General features: G+C 38.5%; 1 protein-coding gene across 6 annotated transcripts in view; it reads left to right on the top strand.

Moving 5' to 3' along the window:
• The first annotated feature begins 5,285 nt into the window (after positions 1 to 5,285).
• The window catches only part of pcsk5 (proprotein convertase subtilisin/kexin type 5), a 92,758-nt gene continuing 74,489 nt past the window's right edge, over positions 5,286 to 23,554 (top strand). For 3 of the 6 annotated variants that reach the window (XM_023343114.1, XM_023343115.1, XM_023343113.1), the window contains exons 1-2: positions 5,289 to 5,977; positions 13,610 to 13,714. In XM_023343114.1, the coding sequence (XP_023198882.1) occupies positions 5,798 to 5,977; positions 13,610 to 13,714 (285 nt within the window). In that variant the 5' untranslated portion in view covers positions 5,289 to 5,797. Of the gene's footprint in view, positions 5,978 to 13,609; positions 13,715 to 23,554 lie in introns of all 6 variants that reach the window. The other 3 variants (XM_023343112.1, XM_014468488.2, XM_023343116.1) reach the window with 2 other exon arrangements.

Raw genomic sequence — 23,554 nt, 5'->3', positions numbered from 1 at the left:
CTTCTGTCTCGTCTTTTCATCTCTATGGTCCCAGTTTTTACACGGGCTATATTTCAGATGTTTCTTTTTTTGTTAAAGTTCAACTTGGTTATAAATATTTGGTAATGAGACATTTTCTTGGCTCTGTTAGTAGGAAGTCGTTCAGTGGAGATGAGGTGCAGTGAGATCCTGAAAATGGATTTTATTAAAATCTGTAAAATTGAGGTACATAGCAAATATAGATTGTAAAAGGCAAACATTGCATTTCCAAACCTCATCAGTAATGAGAATCATAAGACTATATTTCTTTTTTTAGAACAGTAAGGATGTGCTAAAAGTTAGATAATTTTCCCTTTAAGAATTTACTTTAAAATAATTTAAATAATTTGTGCAGAATGATAGACCAACAGTTTTTTGTTTTTTTTTAAGTATTTTAACTAAGCTCTTTTAAATATGTGGGTAATTGTCTAACAGAATCGGGAAAAAATGTCAGGGAAATCAGGACGAGAATAGTGGATCTCCACAAGTCTGATGTGATGTATATGTTGTCTCTGCAGAAGACACCATGTTCACCAGGTTGAATTTATAGACATGTCCTCTTAAGACCATAGACTAGTTTGCATTTCGTTTGGAAATTAAAGTCCTAGAGTCTTGAAGAGTTGAGAGGCACATTGTCAAACGTTTCCACAATCAGTGATTGCTAGGGGTGCCATGCCATCTGATTCTGGTCCACTGTGTTTTCTCAGTCGCAGCCCCTCTACCAGGAAATATTAGGGCACTTCATGGTTCCTCCTGCTGACAAGCTGTATGAAGAGGCTGATTTCTTTTTCAGGTAGGAGTTGGTACCTGCTCACACTGCCAAAGGTAATAAAAGCTAATTCAGTGACTGCAGTATTTCTGTGCTTGAATGGCTAGCAAACTCACCATAGAAAACTTACAAGAAGACTATCAGAGAAACGTGTTTCTAGATTGGTCACCTCCATGCCACGCAGCATTGATGCAGTCATTTATGCAAAAGGAGACCCAACCAAGTACTGGCAGCATAGAAGAATTAGAATTTTATATTTTTCAGAAGCCTGACGTTTCTCTTGAAAAATATAATTTGTATTGAGCTTATAATCAAATTTTCTCACACCCTGTATTCTGTTTTCTTTCTAAGCCATAGTCATCACTACAAGAAATTAAGGCTCAAGTATAATAAATCATGATTTTTTAAAATTTATTTATTTTTTTAGATTTAACATGATTCATAAATCCTTTTTACACAGCATTGGAAAAGCACAGCTGGAGACTGCAATAGTACGATTCAAATAAACTACATATTGATATGCGTTCTTAGTGGTGTAAGTTTCACTAAATACCAGTAGATGGCAGTATACAGCTCCTAAGAAACTTCAGATTTATACATGAACTCTGGTCTGGCACTGCTGACAATTTATATGAATTGTCTGTAATGAAGCGGGCAACTTCTTTGGTCTTGCCTCCGAACTAAGTAGTATGTGGACAACTTAACTAGCCTTTATAAACCATAGAATGTGGTGAATTAGAAAAATTGTAAGAAGAAAAGACATTGGATGTGAAATAGAAAGAGCTGACCTGAGTGACGGGTGCTTTTATGGATGCATTGTGGGAGCCTACAGCAAGAAGGTTAAAAGTCAAAGTGAAGTTAAAAGGCTAGCCCCAAGACCCCTTGCAGCCCACCCACAATGATGTGTTGGGTATAAAGGAAGGATCTGAAGCAGCTGATGGTTACAAGGGTTACATGGGGCCATTTAAAGACGAAATGATAAAACAAAGCCGTAACGGAAATATTGCAAAACGAGAACAGTGTATACAAAATGTCAGACAATGGCTAAAAACATTACAGAGGAGTTGACTTGTTTGGTCACGTGTTTCTGTTGATGGATGTCCCCCTGTGATGCTGAGCTTGAAACTGAATGAACAAATTAGCCACAGAGAATAAAACTGCGTGGGTGCAGTTTCCCACCCGGTCTTCCATTGTAATGTTTCACTGGATGCTGCAAGTTGTCTGCTGGGCTCTTTTTTTTTTTGGCACATTATTCACAATTCACCCTGTTATTTCATTGAGACACTGGAATGCACACAGGAATGCCCCTAAGAGTGTTTGCTGACACTTGCGACCGCTCTGTTCTCAGATGTAGACAAAGATGGTTTTGAGGTTCACATAGTTCATTCTTCCCTGGGAAACACGGGGAGCTGTGAAGCCGTCACACAGCATATTGCAACACTGAAGGTCTGAATGGAAACTTGACACTCCTGTTGCTAAAGGAGGAGTCTTGATGGGGGTACTTGATTTGATGCTAAAATTAATCCCTACTGTTTGATTTAAAAAAAAAATCTCTTTAAAAGAGAAACACTTGCATGCAGCTGAATGGAGAACTGCTACTGGATTTGTTTAGGTCTCTAGCATGTAAGTAAATGATATGCTCTTGTCCTCCTCTTTGTGAAATGTGATGCTGGGGTCCATTCAGAAAGAAACTGTCTCTAATTAGAGCTATTATGCTGATTTTCACTTGTGTCCCGTGCAGAACAGAGTTTTTGCTCTCCACTGAGACATCTCTGGAAAATTGCTGCCAAACAAAAAGCTATCAGTCAACAAAGGCCTTGGATGAATGGCTCGGCGGCACATAATAGCGGGACATTCCATGATGACAGCATTTAGTCAGCTGTGATCTTCGCTGTGACGAGGGGGCATGACATCAAGAGCTTCGCTGATTCAAGGAACAAGGCTGTGGTAATGACACCTGAGTTGTTCTCAGGGTCAAGAAATTAGTAGGTGACAAATCCTCCTAAATTAATGTGCCTACTTATAGCCCACACAAATAGTCCACCCAACCGACTGCGGATCATGAAAAAATGATCAAACTGATTGATCCTCCGTCTTCATAGAAGATGGGAATCTTTTGATATTTCTGTTTCATATGTGCTACTGATTTTCAGTGGAGGATGACTGGGGTGGAGGCCAGAGTTTACTCAACTTTACATTGGTATGTCTGTGTCAATATTGGTCTACTGGCAGACAAAGCTTGCATTCAACAGCAGAGACAGAAGTATTTGAACCGCAATCGGTGCCTCCTCCTTGTTTACTGATGTTTATGCTTTATTCTTGAGAGATTGTTTTAAAGGTACTAAAATAATAAATTACGTCTGCATCTCAGGCTGTTTGGTCAGTTCATTTATGATGGTATCAATGGCAACAAAACATTCACAAAGAACAATTAATTTCTTGACAATAATGTCAAGAATTTAGGCAATGGAGTTGCAGATATTTAATTTAGTAACTAAACTTACTGTAGGAAAACCTGGTTATTTCCCTTTATCCAGTGCCACATGTGTAAGAAAAAGCCATCTTTAGGTTAAGCAGCCAAGTTGGTTGTTGATGTTGACCAAATCCTCTCTGCTTATTCTGCTTCTGGTGTAATTTGTTGGACTAGAAGATTAAAGTTTGAAGCAACAAGAGGTAATGGCAGTTAAAAAATTCATTAATTGTACAAACAGAAGCCTCAAGGGAGAACCTTACACAACCACAACAGCCTGGCAACTCCTGCTCACGATGGTCACCAGCTTCGTTCCACACTGCTGAGGGATGGCAGCATTTGGTGCAAGTCAGCCAACGTGGCTGTTTTGGTCACTCTGAAATTCAGATAACTCTGTCAAGAACAGCACACCCAAACTCATTCACAACTATTCGGTGGAGTTTAGATCAGGGTGTTTCATCTTATTCACTCCTAAAGTTTCTGGCTTTTCTCTGGGAAATCCAATCTTTTGGGGTAAACAGGGTAAACATTTTGGAGGATGCCACTGCTATTTCAAGATATGGAAGGGGTGAGTGCCACTTGCTCCAGAATCTCATCTTGCTATCTCTCTGCGTTAAGACTGTCTCAACTGCTAAAGCTTTGCTTATTTTCTGCGAGGGAGATGCTGCCCCACACAATCACCCTGTCTTCACCCAAAGCTGTTTGGCATTAGCATAGAGGATGCTGCTCAACCCAAAAATGCATTTTCCCTACAAACGTGGTTCAATTTAAGGGGAAAACAGACACTTCAAAGGTGCAAGATTCATTTTCAAGGAGAATATGTAAAACGTAGTGACAGATGCTCGTGTTTTATGTGTGTATATTTGCAAACACATAACTACGGTGTTTGAAAACATGACATAAGGAGAAATACATATTGTTACCACTAGCAAGCCTGTTTTCTGCATTCTATTGATGCACTCAATTTGTCACAGAAATCAGAGCTCAACATAAGAAATTATGTCAAATCCACCTTAGTTCCAAATCAGAAAACAGCAAGATTTGCTGGCGCGAAATACTATTACCAACACAAGCTGTAAAAAATTTAATTCTTTCCATTTTATGTGTTAAAACACTGAGGCTGCATGTTTGCTAATAGAGGTTTTACATTGCAATATGTGAAATCTATTAAGTCCCCAGATGTGCTAATAATTAGTGCATAACACATTTTCATGTGTGCAGATGATGTGTTATGTACACATGTTCCAGTTTGTCTACAAATGTTATTTCAGAAATACAAGAACAATGCCTAAAGTTAAAAATCTGAGTAACAGTCAGAAATGAGAAATAACATAATAAATGTTAATTTGACTTTTGCTTTAAAGTAAAAACTACTTCAAGCTTGTTTTCTGATTGAGAAGCAATCAAATAAATAGCAATAGCTATATAAAACCGTTATATAAAAATAATGCTTCGTTTGTTAAAAATATTCTTCTTTATTTTTATTTTGTGAAAAACTTAAGCGGGAAAGCTCTTTCGATGCGCCGAAAAAAGCGCCCCCTACAGTCACAGTAAAGCATAGTCATTTAACAAGGTGCCTGTCTAGAAATTGAAGTAGGAAAAAGTGGTCAGTTTTTTTTTTGTTGCTAACAGTTAAAGATAAATCAACGCAAATGCAGATTTCTACTCATCTGAATTAGTTTATTTTTTCAAATAAATATCCAACAACAATTTGTTCGATGGTTTTCCACTGTTGGTCAATACCAAAATATGCGCGGGCCCCCATCTATCTTTATTTATTTAACTGTTAAAAAATAAAAATAAGCTGGAGACAGAAGAACAACTTCTAGCTTTGTTTTATTATAATTAATTAATTATTATTATTATTATTTTCTCTCCGGGGGAGGTGTCGCTGGATGAAGTCCTTGAAGTTGGCCCCCGTCCTGCATTAAACCCCTCTGCCTGAACTGCGTCTGCTGCGTCCTCAAACAGAGTGCCTTTAAGACCCAGCGGAGTTGGGAGGGAAACCCCGCGGCTGTAGTTGTTTCTACTCTCCGGATTGTCAGCCAGTTATTTGCGGGGAGGCGCTGTAGCCATTTCGCCACATGAAAGCATGATGCGCTGAGCGACCAACATCCGAGTAGTTGGTGGAGAAGAGAAATCAGCTTTGAGAAGCTCCGCGCGCGCGCACACCCGCACCAACTCGCGCGCGATTACGCACGGCGCACAGACACGCACACACTTCCTCCTCGTCCTCCGTGGAAAAAAAAGAGGGAGAGAGAGGAGCAGAGTGAGAGGGCACACGAACTTCCAACTCTCCCATGTGGAAAGCAGAGGTTTGGAGATAAGGTGTATTTTTTTCCCCTCTTCGGAGCTTTCCCCCCCTCTGCCCCTCTCTTTCTCCCTCGGAGTGTTTTTCTTTTTCTCCTCTTTCCCCCTCATCCCGGATATTTGTGTTCCTATGAGAGTCTTGCTTGGCGAGAAGAGAAGTTTGGTTGTTTGCCTGGTCGGCTGAGGAGGAGGAGGAGGAGGAGAAGAGTCTGGTTAAAAGTGGGGGGAAGATGGTCCACAACGCCGCTTGGAGAAGGAGCTTCCTTTGCGTCCTGGCGATCTATCTCGGCTTTGCGTCCCCGCCGTGCAAAGCTCGGCTTTTCACGAACCACTGGGCAGTCAGGATAGCCGGCGGACCCGAGGTGGCCGATCGGATAGCGGAAAAATATGGCTATAGGAACATGGGACAGGTAAGTCACAAACTGCGCCCGGCCAGAGTTGTGTTTGTGCATTCGTGTTTGCTGCAACTCACGCGAGTGGGACGCAGATTTGAAACGAGGCACAAGTAGGAACCTGAACCAAAACCTCCTCTCCTAACTCTTTCTGCGGCTCTCCGGACCTCAGATCTGGAGAGGGGAGCTGCGGGGAACAAAGACTCGGAGAGCAGGATGGTACAACAGGTGCCTCCTCTCTGGGTTTCCGCAGATTCGTTCAGAAGACACAGTGAACTCGCTTTGAGCCTCGCTCACAGCTGTCTCCTGTGTTTGCTCCTCCTGACACATACTTGAGAGCAGCCAGCGCTGTTTGGCTCTTGATCTTGGACACCTAAAGGTCCGGAGTGGATCCATCTTATACAACAGGCAGGGTGTGTGAGAGAGATAATAACGGATGATGTTCCCATGGAGAATTTGGATTAAAAAAGAGCAACTTTTTTTCCTCCTCAGGAGAACTTTTTAATAGAAAGAAAGCACATTATGTTCCAACATAACTTTTAGTGTTGCACCCCTTGTTTATAGGTTCTACCCTTTGAGAAATGACTGATTGGGTGCTTTCACAAATCGTCTTATTATGCAAAAGTTTTGAGAATGATAGTGCAGCATTTTAAAATGTTACAAGAAATGGCCTGTAATTTCTAAAAGTAACTGGTCCAACGTTGGTATCTATTACTAGATTTGAATTACCCAATTTTGAGTCAAGCCCCAAATTATTCATACCCCTGCCAGATTTAGGTTCAAAGTCCTCTTTTGATTTGACCAACATGTCCAGCCAGAGTTCTGATTTGAATTGTATTGATAATCTGTGGAGGAAGCTAAAGATTAGGGTGATGGCAATGAGGTATTCCAACCTCAAAGACTTGGAGCTCATCAATCCAAGTGGAAACGTTCAAAAAGCTGGCCAGCAATGATAAGATTATAAATAATTATATAAAGCTAATGTTTGTATTGCTGTTTTTTAATAAAAACAAAGCTTTTTATTCTTCTAAATTGATTCTCTTTCCACGTCGTTTTGCTTATCTTTTGCGAGCTGCCTGTGTGATTTAGAATTAGAAACAAACTTTTTGGTGATTGAAAACATAGTTTTAAATCCAGTGGCATGAATAATTGGGTAAACTGCACTTTTATGTGCAGTTCAAGTCCCTCTGCATTCAATTGATTTGATGCAGTAAAGCAAGGGGCTTTTGTATAATGTGGTAGAAAATAACTTCCAAGAACATATTTAAAGAAGTAGAAAATGGAAAACTGCAAGTAACTGACAGCAGGACGCTGTGTCGGTGTCGGGAGGTTTATCCCTTTTCTTCTACATGTGTTTTGACAAAGTTGAAAGAGTGGCCGACAAAAGAAACCCCAAATGTGGACCCCACACACACTCCAGTACCGCCATCATACATGGGCAGCTCATGCCTGCACTTGCCAGTGTTGGGTGTGCAGACAGCACAGAACATGGGGAGGGGGGCATTCTGACAGGTTGTTGTGGGGTAGCCTAGTCAACAGCTATTGAATCCCCACCACCATCCCCTCCCTCTCCACCTTACCCAGCCTGCCCACCCACCGTACTCCCGGAGAGAGTAGGCCTTAATGGCCTCGTTTATCCCCTCTCTTTGACAACAACTAATGTGTTGAATCTCTTCTCCCCACCCCCTGCACCCCCTTTCTCAGACACACTCACACACGCTCCCAATTTTTCCATACTAACCCCCCGCACATAGGAATTCCCCGGCAGAGTGGGTTGGCGGCCCCAACCCCCGCCGTTCGCCCTGATTTCCATCTCAATATGGAGTACTCATTGGACTTTGACACCTCATAGACAAGAGTTTCACTTCACTTCCTTATTTTGGGGTCAGCCGAAAGCCGCTCCCATGGGATTGATAGCAGCACGCTCTGGTTGCTTAATGTGAACTCTGACATCTCTGTCATAGCAGACCCTCAGCCTGTTTATCAGCACAACATTCATATCACTGTGAAATTAATTTTGGAATATGTTTTTATGTTTTATTTTTCACTTTAATGTGCAGGTTTTGCAGCTTAAACCTGCGTAGAGTGCTCAAGTTGGCCGCTTGTAACAAAGGATAAAACAACAATATGGATGCTAAATTAGGAGAGGGGTTTAATTGGGAGTGGGATCAAGTGCTTAAAGAAAGACAAAGGGGGATGGGAAGGAAAAAATGCTGCTTAGGGACAATATGGTCTTCTTTACGGGGTTGGGAAGAGGAAATCAGACAAAGATAAGCACACTGAGAGATGACAGAATGAGGGGCTGAAAGCTGGGACCATGGATGGACGGATGGATGAAAAGAGTTGGCATGGAGTACGAGAGCGCCTCGTTGGGGAATTCTGGGTAATCCTCTTAGCTGTGGAGCCCCCTTCCCAGACTAAGACACTGGCTCAAATTGAGTCTAAATCAGCTGATGAGGCCCCAGACGTGGATATCCGTCCAAATTGGTGTTTAGAAGGGATGGGAGAGGATGTGGATCGCATTGAGAGGGTTGGTCATAACTTGGAGCCAGACTGGAGACGCTTGGATCAATAACAACTGAAGATGGTGATTCGTACAGGGCATTTATTTCTTTTCTCCTGTTATTGGGCTTCCAGAATATGCCTTGCAGTCTGTTGGTTACTGGGTTAAGAGAGGAACGGTTCTAGGATTTGACAAAAACTGGGGAAAACAAATGCAGTCTAAAAAATAGAGGAATATTCCATTCAAAATAAAATCTGCAAGTTTCTCAAAAGGTAACTTGACAACCCAGAGGAGGTAAGAACGGAATCCAGAAAACATTTCAGATAAAATGATTTTAAAAAGATTTTTTTTGTGTTGTGAAATGTTGCATTTTCTAAAACCAGTGCTGTTTAGGTTTCTGTGCTTCTCATTTTTTTTGTGAAGGACTATGCTCCACATCTACTTGTTTCTGGTCACAATTCAACTCTGTTGTTGATGCTCAGGCAGAATATGGTGCTGGTCATTTCACCCAATTACAGTTTCGTGATATTGAATTTTGGTTGTCTTGCACCCAAGTTTTTTTTTTTTTAGTAAAAAAGGAAAATGCTACGTTAAGTTGATGCATCAAGTAATTTTCTATAATCCTAGTCTGCTGAAAGGAAAAGTGGTTATGTGCCTCTGATAAAAGTCTACTAGGAGGAAGTTGCTCATTGGCAACACAGATTGGTGAAATAACTTGAGTCAAAAAAATTATGCTCCTATTACCACCTCAGATTTCTTTTGCTTTTTCTTGCTACCACACTGAAATGGTTTTGTAGGACTTTAGGGTATGAAAAGCCTGTTTCAGGTTATATCACTTCATCTTTTTTTAAAGATGGTCTTTGACTAGGCCTTTTCATAAACGTTATTTTTTTCTATTTTAGTCATTCCGAAATGGACTTACTGATCACTGCCTTTCACTGGATGGCCAGGATTTTCTGATGAGATCAGAATTACTGGTTCCATCAATAATTAGGCAAATTCCTTATAGTTCAGAGCAGCTCTAGACTCTGCATCACACAATTACCAAGTTTAAGTTTAACTGGCAGCATGACCATCTTTTTGTTTTGTTTTTGTCACCAGATGTAATGGAACACATGTCCCAAAAAACTAGTCAGTAGAATACTTTCCCAGACGATTTAGGGATCATGAAGATGTATTATAGTAAATGTGAGACAAGTAAAAAAAAAAAAAAATCTGAGACAGGTATTTGTGTCCTTTGTAAGCAACTGAGCAGTGATTTTCAATAGATCATTTTTTTCTCACTCTATCTTATTGTTGAGTGCTGAACACTTTCATTTTAGATGTTGCCAACTTTATCTTTGAGCTCCTGGATGAGTTGTTGATGGGTTATTGGACTAATTTTGGTTGGCAAACTGCTTGTTAGAAGTCTGAGTGTTTCTGTGGTTAGCTGGAGCCCTAAATTATTAGAATTAACTTGGCCACTCTTCCAGATTGATAAAATCAATTGCATTGTTTCTCAATTGTTGAATTTCTTGAGATTGCTCATTTTTGAGATCCATTTTCTACTTTGTGTCATCAGACAAGCTCCTTTTTACTGATTTCTTGATTTCATAGATCTGTCACAAATTGGACTTTTCCTATATCCTAGTGAAATGAAACCAGAGGAATGTGGTTAATCACACTTAATTTAAAAAGCAGCCAATGCTCCAAGGTGCAGCACTGAGCAGTTATTTTTAAACCTGTTCTCTTCAGAAGCGTTTCTGCTTCCGATACAACCGTCCATGACTAAAACCCTGATTTCTGCTCTTTCTGGACTCACTACAGCTTGTCCTTTTACTGCAATTCTGGTGATGTGTGAACATATTCTGCCATATTTCATTAGTCACTTGGTCTATAAAGTGATCAGAACAATAATCGAGCCACACAGGGTGGCAGATAATAGGACAAAATGGCAATGTGAGGATATTAAATTGGGTTTTGAATTGCCAATGGTGCAACCTGATCTGAATCTGGCAGAATCATTCAGAGTAGATTTGTGTGTAATTTCCTCAGCTTCTTGTGTTGTGATTGTCCCTCTGTTTGATATAAAAGGAAAGCAGTAATGTGATTAAAGTTTGAATTCCTATTTTGACCGTCTGAGCTGTTACATCATTGTTTATTTGGGCAATGTGTGTGTTTTGTTGAGTTCCCTAGAGTGAACTCTGCAGATGAGTTGAAAATGTAATTAATCTGGGAAAAAGTCAGGGTTACAAAGCACTGGGTATCCACAATCCTGTGTTTTCTCCCTCTCATTCAGCCTACACATCATTCTGATGTTTTTATTGAGAACTTGCAGCAGATTGTTGTAGTTGGATAACATCTGTTGCCCTTGGAAGTACCTGCATGTATACCTGCGATCACAGGTTGTCATAACTACGGTGACAACCCCAGCCTCTTTTTAAAGCGATTAAAAAGAGAGGCGATGAAGACATGTTGAAGCTTTGCTAAGGGGTGTAGATGTGAAGCTCTTTGCAGTTACTTGTTTCTCATCTCCTCTCAGAGTAAGCTGGAAAATGCGGGCGTGTGTTGGAGTTGAAAGTTGATCTAATGGACTCTGAGGTGGTGGCTCTCTGCCGTGGAGCAGCGATGCACCACAGGACCCCTGGCAGCCATGACAGTTTGATCATCTGAAGGATTGAATGGTCTTTATCAATTATTAAAACTAATCACCTTAACAGCAGCTTGCCGGCTGTCTACCATTGTTGTTTCTGTGTATCATTTGTCCCCTTTCCCCCACAGTCATTAAAAGGTCGTGTTTCATTTTGTCTCGGGTTTCACCTTTTCTCTGACCTTTTATTGCTGTTGTTTTTAAACTTCTAGGAACAAGAAATATTAACAAACATTATAATAAACATTAAATTAAATTAACTCTTGGTAGTCACTTGTAGAGTACATTTCTCATAGAAACCTATAAATTGCTTACACTGTGTGCTTCAACTGTGGAGAAGTTTATCCACACAAATTACCATAATTAAAGCACCTGATCAGACCTTCACACATTTTGTAGCACAAAAGAAACTCACAACCAGGAAGTCGAGGAGAAGTGTGTCTTATCCTCCATAAAGTCAAGTTATATACAGATATTATGAAATCGGTGTTGGACAAAAGTGGACACTTTCCCACTCTCAATGACATCTTTTAGATGTTCTCCTGCTGCAACTCATCAGAATCATTTGAATGGGTTTCCTACACAACATAGTAACACGCTAAGGAGATCATTCAATTACTTGATACAGGTTTGCAGGGGAAGATCTTAGATCTTTATGATGGTGGCCCCTGATGAATGGATTGATTGATCTAGAATAACATGACAAGATACAAGCCCAATACATTGGAGTATCTTTGGGTACAGACAGTTTATCTACAGGAATCACATAATCTGTCTTAGGAACACTACATACAGATGCCTTCATGTCACCATTTTTATTGTTGTTGAAAACCATTTTAAACAATTTGATTTTGTCAATGTTTCACAGTCTGGATTAGCTCATCTGATTGGTATCAGTATTTATTAATCTCAGAAGACCAAGGATGTTTAGGAACTACCTCACTAATTTAGCAAAAACAGCAGATATGAGCTGACCAACATAAAGCCTCATAATGGATGGAATACTAGGATGAACAACTCAAACCTAAGAGCCAAGTAACATTATGCGAAAACTAATCCAATTTTTATTAATCTAAAACCTGGCGGCTTTCTAGTTTATCATCTCAAATTAGGCAAATCAAAGACGAAATCATCTCAGGAGTGTTAAACGTTTCTCTAACATGGTTGTTGATCTCTGATCTCCAGGTAGAAAGTGGTTCTTTTCTGTGGCTCAGCTTTGTCGTTTTGCCAAGATATGCACCAGTTTACCAGTGCCAAATCTGGCTGTGGTGAAACTCATGCAGTCACTAAAACCAGTGGGGCACTGATTAGCATCTGAACTGGTTTGGGGAAAAAATCTTGTTATGACCTCTAAAATAAATGGAGACTTGTGATTCTGATTGTCATAAAATTATACAGACATTGTTAGTCAATTAAACAAAAGCAAACAAAGGCACAAACTACATCACAATCTTGCAGGATTGCTTGGACGGGATATTTGGTAGAATATTAGATTTCAAGTGTTATGCATTCACGCTCTGCATATTTGTCCAGCTGGATAGTCTTTAGTTGCCTTTACTGCCCGTAACTGATAGTTCAGCTTTTAGTTCAGATACTAAGACTTATGCAGAGTAATGTTGTCTAAGGCAGCGGCTGCATAATATATTGCACATTTATTGTTCACTGTACGCAGTATGCATATCGCAAACAACTGTCTGAGCTGAAGTGCATTGCAACCAATGTATTATGCTTGCAAATATAGTATTGCCAGGTTTTTTAAGCAGCAAGAAAAGTTTTGGATGATGCTCAAGTCATGAAGACTTAAAAACTACACACCTCAGTCAGGGTCAACTTTTTCAATGAAACCTTGTGGTAGAAATAATCAATTATTTTTTGTGCCTGTTGCTGGACAGACTGTTATGTTCTGGTCTATGTTTGCAGAGCAGAAAGGGATAAACACTGTTTGCTTATTTATGAACTGCAAATTGTATTGTTATTACAATCTTAAGATATTATCGAATGTTTTCATAATATCCTGCATCCTTAGTGTTGACAATGTGTAATGATAAAAAAGGAAAATGTGGATTATTTATAGAAAACGATCATATCAACTTTTTTGTAATGAAGTCATTAATACTTTCTCTACATAAAAGAATTGCTCTAATAGAAATAAAACATCTCTATCTAGAGCAAATAGCTTTTATTTGTATTTATGAAATTGACATCAAGGAAATAGAAACCATCATGTCTGTCTCAAAACACCTAAACTATCAAATGTCATCATATCTTCCGCCCACTCCTAGTTTGTCATAATATCATGTTTCAATTACATATTTTTCTTTGGTCACTGTTGTATCAAAACTCTGGTAACATTTATAATAGAATTTATTGGAATAATACATTTATGTTCTATGGTTTGGTGTCTCAAGATGGTTCATCAGTAAAAATGCCACCACTCCCTTACTTCAACATATCACTAAGTACAAATAACACATTGATATACAGTATATGCATTAATGTCTGCATATGTGCTTTGCAGATTGGGGACCTCAAAGACCACTATCACTTCTTCCACAGTCGGACTATCAAGAGATCAACTTTATCAAGCCGTGGTCGCCATAGTTTCATCTCCATGGAGCCCAAGGTGAGCCTGTGGCCTGCTCTAGACCTGCTGTGTCGGCGCATGTCTGTGGTTCTGTCTGTCGATGGGTTGACTGGCTCAGTTGACTCAGTTGAGACTCAGTGGGTCTTTCCTGACTCTGTAATCAAGCTGCTATTCAGGGTGGCAGCTGAGGATACTCCATGTGTTACTCAGAGTCGTGCAGGTGGTTTGGTTTATTAGGTCATTATGTGGATGAAGATTGTTCTGTCAAAATGGGGTTTTGTCTAACTGGAAGGCTGAGGCATTTTTTTCTTTGCAGGAAACAGTATTGACCCATACAAGTACAGAATATAAAAAGGGACTGCATTTCTGACACTCTGTACAGAAATTGTTAATCTTGTCTAAGTAATATAACACACACTGTTACACAGTTAAACCTAGAATTACTTGTAACCCTGGCAGATTTGAGTTTTAAATTGTCATTTAGTCTAGAATTTAAAGTAATAATAAAATTGCTTGATTATGTTGTTAAACTGATTTATACTCTTCTCTTTAATCAACAGTACAATCTTTATTTACAATACAGCAATCAAAACCTTCATTTGCTGTTCAGATTTTTGAATGTTTCCACATTAAATGTTGGTAATATCACACTATATCATAGTTAAACTTCTGAGTTAATTTTGCCCATGTCTAACTCAAAAAACTCAAACTCTTGTAAAACATTTTACTACTGAATTTATTCATTACGTTTGTTCCAAGATGCCAATTTCTACAGCTTTAACATAAATTACTTTTCAGTTTTTGGCATTAGGTTCAGTATTGCCTCAAAAGGAACCAGAATGTAACCGTGTTGATCAGATTTTTTTTTACTGTGCCGCAGCACAAAGTTCATGGTCTCCACCTTGAACGCTGCTGTGCGTCAAACCTCGTTTATCACTCAGACTGTTGAGGCTTTAGGTGCAGCTTGACCCAAAATGCAGTCACAACATTTGACAAACGTTTTCACAGAAGTTCTTTGGCTAAAGAAAGAAAAATCTTTCTTGATCCAGATGTTTCTGCTTGTAGTCCAAAACCTTTGTCCTGACCTTATTTAGACATATACTATGTAAAGTATTCACTCCTTTGTTCACAGGCAGATCTGTAAAAGCTACTCCTGAGGGAACCATGGTAACATAAACATTTTCACCATGGCTGAAAATTAAATCAAGTTTACTTGCATTATGCTGTATTATTTAATATTTCTGATAAATGTATGTAATAGTTGTGTAAAACAACCATGTTGGATGAAAGTAGCTGAAAGTCTTCAGTGTTAAACTTCCCATTTATAACAGTGTGCGATTTTTATTAACAAAGAGTATAATGACACATTTTAACAATATTTTTGTGAAAGCAAAATTTTTACACAGTTACAAGTTTCTAGGAAAAACAAAGATCTTTTAAATAATTTGAAATTAGCAGCAAACATACATCGAATTGCAGATGTTGGAAAAGAAAGTAGTGGGTTAATCATAACCAGTATAATCATAATATTCAATAAAAACATTGTAATGAACATGTTTTTCTGCTATTGTGCTGGTTTGTATTCCACCTTTTGGAATCTTATAACAGTAAATAGCCACACATGACACTGGTTACTGTGTCCAATATGCTAAAGACAGGAGAGTGTTGAAAACCTTGTGATGATTTTTTAAAGTAATTAAAAATTTCTCATTCAGCACATTTCATCTTCCTCATAGCTGATGGTCAGCCATCTTCATTCCAGACTCTAATATTTAGTTTCACTGGTGTTAAACTGTTTAAAGTTAATTTGGCATTCCAGGTACATTAAGCAATAGCGTCCATCATTTGTTTGATTTATGGATTGATTTATGCTGAGAAGACATACATTTACTTGCAAAAAAGTGAATATTTTATTTCCGTCTGGAATGACCCATGCATGTGGGAACAAAAGAAATGTTTGTGGCCTAATATCAAAAATATCTGAACAATAATAATTTGTTTCACCATTGTTATGGAAGGTCTGTGCAGAAAAGGCTTTAAAAAAGGTAAACCCTTGCCTTTTTAAACTACCTGTTATGCTTTAAATCTCTGGTTTGTTGTAAATGACTTTGGATGTAGACGGCCTAATGAACCAGGTGAAGCTCTGGGGCCGCAGGTTGCTGACCTCTGACTTGGGTGTTGATAAATAAATACAATCTTCCGCACAGTACTAAATGTTCATACATAGAACAGTATTTTTATTACAAACTACACATAAAATTAAAATGATTTTGTACTGCAGAAAGCTGCAGAAAATGACATACAACTGCATTTAATTAGAGACAACGGTGAGCATTTTTGTGGTCTTTAACTCCATAATCCATCAAATAAAACAATAAAAAAACAAGGTAAATAAACACGCAGCGGCGAGCAGTCTGTGGTACGCATCATGATGTCAGTAAAGGAAAAGATGATGTCATGTTTATAAAGATAACAGCACACGTATGATGAAATAATATGCCTTTGAACATTATAAATACCCAAACTAGTATTCAATTCGATCCAAAAAGACTTTTTTCTTCCCACAGGCAAGTTAAATGTTGTCATAACTCATATGGCCCAAGTAGCTTCAAAGATTGAGCATGTTGATGCTGTGGGCAGGAAGGATCTCAGGCAGCAGTCAGTCTTACAACAATCTGAGCAAGCCTCTGACTGAAGACTGTTGCCGTGTGACTGTCATGAGATGCTAAGAGCTTAATATCTGATGACACCATCAGTTATTAGCAAGCAATGCTTATCCAGTTTATTTGCTTTTGCTGCTCCTCTTTAAATTTCTGTCAATGCTTGGTTATGCCAATGCTACTATGGTAATACTATAATGGTGGACTGTTAGATAAAGCCACCATTTTAACAAGTTTCCATTACTTAGCTTAACAAAATTAATTAGTTTATTATTAGAAATGATCACCTACTTCATTTAAACCGAAAAGGAACATGAAATGTTTTCAGACCTTTTGTGGAGCAAAAAGTCAGTTTTCTCTTATTAATTGACTGTAGAAAAACTGTTATTTGAACATGATGATCTTGGATTTTTTTAAGTATTGCCCAAAGATAGTATGGTCCCCTAGGCAGTTAGATACAGCTTTACAAAATCTTTCTTTTATGGGTATAAAATGTAAATACACTGGGATGAAATGGTATGGTTAGCTCTAATCTTTTATCTTTAACATATTTTGCCTTCATCTTTCACAGTCAAGCTTGTTTAGATCTGCTTTTTTATGAAGTGGGTCACATTTTCATACAAGCTCAGGCTTGACTTGGCAAACTACAGACATGAATGCATGATGAGCAGTAAGGATCAGTAAAGATGCATCCCAGTGTTTAAGCTACAGCAGAGAGTCAAAAAAAGAAGAGACACCACCTGTCACCTCCTTTGGCATACACCTTGTCGTCTTATAGCTTGGTTCATGTTGTGTTTTTTTATTATTCCATTCATCTATTGTTCTTTATGCTCCTTTGATTCCCTCTTTTGCTTCCAGTATACGCGTCTCTTGTCCTGGTTCTTCTGTCTTCTTGCCCTCTTGGGCCCGACACTGTGCCTGTTTGATGCAGGTCTGATGCCAGCTGGCTAAGATACGGATTTTAACAGACTGGATGAGGAACAGAAGGTTAACTGAGAGAAAACTGAAAGGGAGATGAACCATAGAGACTAAGTGAAGAAAGCCTGGACCGTACAGTAATTGAGCTGTCAGCTTTTATCCCTACAGAGCAATCTGCAGACCAGTCTGTGTTTGGGTCTCAAACTGATGGCCAGTTTGCTCCAGCTGAGTCTGGCGCACTGCTAATGATGTTTTGCAATCAGGTTTTGTGATGACAGCCGTGCGCGTTTTTTTTGTGTGTGTACGAGTGAGTCAGATGGGTGTAGCAGAGCCATGAAACGACGCACCCTGCCATCCCCAGTACTTACTGGCACGCATGTTGCCATGGCGATGCAGCACAGATTACCAGTTTATGTCACCTGACTAAACGTGGTGTCACTCGCCTGTCGGGTCATTTTCCAATATAAAAAGAGGTCAAGATGCCGAGAAGCATCCCAAGAAGGCTGCATGTGGCAGAAACGAGTCTGTTGGTTGCGGTCATTTTAAATTCCTGAAGTACGTCTTGAAGATTTAAACTGAGGGAACATTTGAAACCATTACATTAACTGTAGTTCACATTGTGCATTGCTTAACATTTATTGAACTTCAAAAATTATCTGTATAATAAAAAGCTAAACTAAATCAAAAAGTTGAACGCTTGAGGTCTCAATTAAATCCCTCTGTTTAGTTTTTACTATATCTACCACACACCTTCACAGAACAGCTGTTCTTTACACTGGGCCTCGCAAAGAGTTTTTGACATTAGAACACCAATTTTATTTACTTAGTGATTAAATTGAACACATTGGTGATTAAAAGCATGAATAAACAAGTGCTTTTAAGCTAGTTCTAGAACCGCTTTGTTGGAAAATTCCCCCAAGGAAGTGCAAATGGAAATTTTATGGCATCTCAAACTCAAAGATAAACCTGTCAGGATATACTGCTCAAAGATCAAAGTCTTTAAGGTTTTATAAGACTCCTTGGAGAAGCAACTATTGCATGTTAATATTTGATAAAATTAGAAACATTAGTTATCTTATAAGTTTGTTTCATTTTCCTTGAGTAATTTGGCATTCATTAGTCTCCTCCCCACTTTGTTTTGGTGATTTAACAAATGCTCATGACAAGTTTTACAGGAGCTTTTAGATTAAATTGGCAGTAGTGAAAAGAACAAAAATTGTTCTACAAAACACTTGTAGTTTAACTGCAGATTTCTGCCCAGGTCCCTCTTGAAAATGAGATCCAGATCTCATGGGATTTACCTGGTTAAATAAAGGAAATTAAAAAAAACAACAACAAAAAAACCCACCGTATTTTATGGAAAGACGGCAGAAAGCCATATAGAAAGCCATTTTCACTTTTACATTGTTCAACTGCTGACAGTTTTTTTAAGTTGCACAATGCGCATCACAACAATACATTTCTGTTGTTTTAGTTATTTCAGAGTCCAGAGGTCGGCACTGGCCCGGTGTGACGTGGCCTATTTATTTATGGGTGACAACAATTAACCGTGTCAACATGACTTGCCGCACTGCGACAATCCTAATGCGTTTATGGCTTAAAGATAAAAACATGATCCAGTTGACAATTGCCTCTAGATTCAGATCAGGTAAAAGACTTTTACTCAGTTCCACTTTACGTGGAACCGAGCAAAAGCTGACGTTCTAGCGCCATCAAAGAGAACTGCTTCGTTTTAGGTTGCAACATTCTTCTTGGTAATTTGCTAAGTTGCTGTGAGCAATGCCATTTGTAGCAACATTAATATCTTAAGAATGAAAGCTTGAGAGATATCACAGATTTTTTTTGTTACAGTATTATTAAAATACAAAATAACTGTTACCCTTAGACTGAATTCACCTCAAGGGGACGAAGAGGGATTAACCCGTAACTGCATGTGGAGCAGTTTGGCTAATGACATGAAGTCTGAGTCTTTTCTCATGTCCCGTGTTGATCAGTCACACTCTGCTGTCCAGCAAATCCTTCATTAGTTCTTTGACAGCTCTTTGGACAGCCAGTCAAGTCCTTCAAGTCCTTAGTGAAAGCACTAAGGAACCGTTGATAACACACTCTGCTGTCATGGCCTGACATCTTGTTGCTGCAGAAGGCTTACATCAGAGCCAGACGCAACAAGCAATACATTAATTAATCACATAATAAATCAAAATAAGCTCGATAATTTCCATTCTAATAGTTAATATTTTTTGGAGGGCAGTTTTTTTTGACAGATTTCATAATCTTACACCTATTGTTTCAGTTGTGTATGATTTTTATTTCTGTTTTATTTATTGTTTTTGGGCATTTTGTTTATTTATTTGATTATTTCAAATATCTCCCTGTTCCAGTGTGAGGTATTTTTATTTATTTATTTATTTTTACAAATTTAAAGTTTATTGGTCTTGAGCGGACAAACTTTTCATTATTCTGGCGTTATCATTTTATTACTTGAAAATGGTCTCAAAACAACATCATCGCAATAATAACTTATTGCCCACAAAATTTGTTATTGATACAGGCCTACTACGTACATCACAGCCTGTCTTAAATATCTTGAGATCATCTAAATGGTTAAGCGACAACGTGGGAGAAAGAGCTGTAGTCATATGAGATCAAAATGGAGTTTTTTGGGACCAAATCGGCCCAACATGTTTGGTGGATACTTATACTGTCACCTTTGGAGGTTGAAGAGTTATTGTTTGGGGAGATTTTTCATCTAGGGATTTTCAGTAAGAAACTTTATTTCCTCAGCCAGAACTATGAAGACTGGCAAGGCAACAAAGGGGCTAAAGAGGAAGCACATAAAGAGGTGACCTTAGTCTCCAGATCTCCGTTCTACAGAAAATCTGTGGAGGAAGCTGAAACTTTGAGTTGCCAAGTGGCGGTCAAGAAACCTAAAGAATTTAGAGTGTTTCTGCAAAATGCCCCCTGAGATCTCTACAAACTTAAAGGCCAACTAGAAAAAAACATCTCTGAATTGTGCTGGTCAATGGATGATTCTCAAAGTAGGACCAAGTCAAACTGGTTGTTTTACTCACTGAAGAGCAAAGCAACTTTTAACTTTCATTTAAAGAGATTTTGTTATATTTTCATGTATTTTCTCTCCACATTAAAATTAGCCGTTTAGATTGAGCTGGCCTGTCCTGTCTGCGGAGCTTGGATGCTGTGTTTGATCAGTCCATGTCTCTAAACCATCACACAAGACAGCTGGTACGAAACTCTTTCTTTCACTTGAGAAATATTTCTAAATTAAGAAGGCTGGTGTTAGGACATAGATTAGAGAAGATCCTCCATGCTTTTTATTTCTTCTTATTTACCTTACTCTGCAGCGCCACTTTCTTACTAGAACCAAGCAGAGGACACACTGTGTTAATGTTTCTGGATGGCTACCAGGTACGTTTAGAGTTCCCTTTAACATGCTGCTGTTAACCTTTAGGACTTTGCAGGGTGAAGCTCCTTATTTATATCTCTGACCCGGTGAAGCCTTACACATTTACTCAAAACCTCAGCCAACCAGAGGTTCTGGTTGGGTCCTCAGACCGGCTTCAAAACTTGTAAATGTGGAGTTTGCTCTTTTCAGATATTCACACCTTGACTGCATAAGATGCTTCTCTTGTCTTTTTGTGGTATTGACAGCATTGACTACTTTAAAAGGCAGCTGGTGACTCTTTATTCAGCTAAACTTTTAGTTTTTACTATCTACTTTTATTCTTTTGTTCTTTTTTTTTCTCTTATTGTTTGTATGATATTTTAAAACGTGTTGGGATTTTTATCTTTCAAAGGTGTGGTGCAGTATTTCAGCTTTCCAACATACATTTTTTTTCAAATATCTGACTTTTGATATTTATGCCAATATATATAGAATAAGTGAATCTGTGAATATTCAACCATGACTAGGAGGAAGCCCAGCGATTATATAAAGCTTCAATAGGTAATGTTTATAAAAATATTTTTCACACATTTGTTAAAACTGTCACTATGTCCTGACAGTATGAGACAGATAATCTGTGACAAAATCGAGTTCCTCTTCCTTGAGGTCGTCTGCAGAAACACACTGCTTCTGGTCAGAAACAACCAGTCAGAGCCAGGAGGTGGGTCTTAACGCTGTCAATCAACTGACATGTACATGCTGCTCACACCCTCCCCCTTGCTCTGTGCTTCGCTAGAACTTCCTCCCCTCGCCGGAGCCTGCCTTAAATAACCAGATCTGTTGAGAAGCGGGCAGTCTTAAAATGTGCTACAATTTTGCCTCACACAGTTAATATTTAATTTTTGTATCAATTTTGAAAGTTTTTGAATATTTTGTCAGACTTTTCAAAGTGAAATGAACTTCTTGTCCATTTGACAGAACCTTTTTTTAGTGGAGTTTACTGACATCAACTCTATGGAAACCAGATTTCACATTATTACTGTGTTTTAGCTTTAAGCCAAATATGAAACATGAACTTGTAGGAGATTTATCAAATTAAAACAAAAAGTTGGCACTTGACAGCATGAGCAACGCCGTACATTACATCATCAGTTTGTTTTTTCTAATCTGAAATTGCCTCCAGATAAAGAAAGATGTCTGAACTCGACCAAATCTCCAGAGCTTTGAATTCCAAACAAGAAATACAAATAAATCATTGCATTTTATATAAACCCTTTGTTCCCTCCAACATGTCTTTGTTCAAAATAACTACTGCAATACAAATCTGAAATTACTCTCCAACTGTTTAATGTTGAGTGTAAGCAGTAATTACAGTATTATAATATTATTTTCCCTGTTTTGTGTCCTTTTAAAGTGTTTTCAGAAATTAGTACAGAATTGCTTCTGCGGCTCTGTTTGGGATGTTGGGCCGTCCTGGTTGCAGTCTTTCACTAATTTCCACAAGTGTTTAGATGAAATTACTCATTTGGACAAAACTCACTTCAAAATGTTTTCTTTTTCCTCTTACCCTTTTTTCTTTAAATGTCTTTTAAAAATATGTTTAGGTGGATTTTTCTAAAAGTACAGGCCATATATTTTTTATTCACCATTGAAGGAAGCTTAATATTTACCCTAACAAACATGTTCAGTAACGGTAATCTTTTACTGAACGCATTTCTTCAATTAATGTTTCAAAGGTATCCTGTCAGAGTCCTGACTTTAATCTGATTGGTAATCTTTGGAATTGAGCTAAAGATTAGGGTGGTAGCAAGGACGCCTTCTTACCTCTATCACTTGGAGCTCATCAATAATAAATAAATCATCAAATTACCAGTGGAAACCCGTCAAACGCCAGTAAGCAAAGATTTAACTGAGTAATTTTAATAATAAATAACAACAAGAAACAATCAAATTTTTTTAATGTGTAAAAACAATAATAAAAAATAACATTTATTTTTGAGAAGAGTTAAATTGTTGGCATTGCTTCCCTTAAACTGAATCTTTTTTTTATTATTATTTTATCATTCCTGTTTAGAAACAGGCTTGTGCGTTAAATGAAAATAATTTAAAGTCACAATCTGCCAAATTTGTAAATAATAAGTCAGAGGTGCAGATCTTTGTTTATATGGAGTTCTTGTATCAAATCTCCTGTCTTCTTTAAAAGTACCAAATTCATAAATTAAGACTCAGTGTGCAAGGAAACCACAGTTTTACCCAATCTGAAGTCTCTAAAAAGTTTTAGTTTCTCAAATGTCAGTGCAATAACCGGCTTCTTCTCTCAGGCCAAAGGTTTCTGAGTATTCTGCTTGCTATTTTTTTCTCTTCAAACTCCCAGCTTACATTTTTGTAGCCTGCAGTTCAAACATCATCACACAAACAGCAGTGAAAGTGGATCAATTTGTTCCCATTTGCTCTATTGAAGTGAACTCTTCCCCAGTTTCCCCTGGTTACTGACCCAGCCAGCAAGAGAGCCACCTGCAAACCCTTACACAGAGCTCGAATGAGAGCCGGGGGGAGGAAGGAGGGAGAGGCAGAGATAGGAGCGAGTAAAACGACAAGCATCTGAGGGAGCAAATGGGCATCTGTGGATAAGAGGAGCAGAAAATGTAATGAAAAAGAATTGCTAAGAGAGCAGTAAATCAGGGGCAGAGAGGAGAGGGGTAGAAGACTGAGATAACTGGGAATCAGACTGGAAGAAAAAGCACAATAGGAACTTTGACATTGGAGCAGAGGTGTTAGCAGGAAATCCAGTGTTCAATCAAATTGGAGTTAAGTGGCTAAATAGATTGTCACACCTCAAGGCCGGCCAAAGAACAGGCACAAAAACAACTTGAGCAATATATAGCCAAGCTTTAGGGG

This window comes from Xiphophorus maculatus, chromosome 12, assembly GCF_002775205.1.
Source record: "Xiphophorus maculatus strain JP 163 A chromosome 12, X_maculatus-5.0-male, whole genome shotgun sequence".
NCBI classification, from domain to species: Eukaryota; Metazoa; Chordata; class Actinopteri; order Cyprinodontiformes; family Poeciliidae; genus Xiphophorus; species Xiphophorus maculatus.
This window is presented reverse-complemented; position numbering and strand designations above follow the sequence as displayed.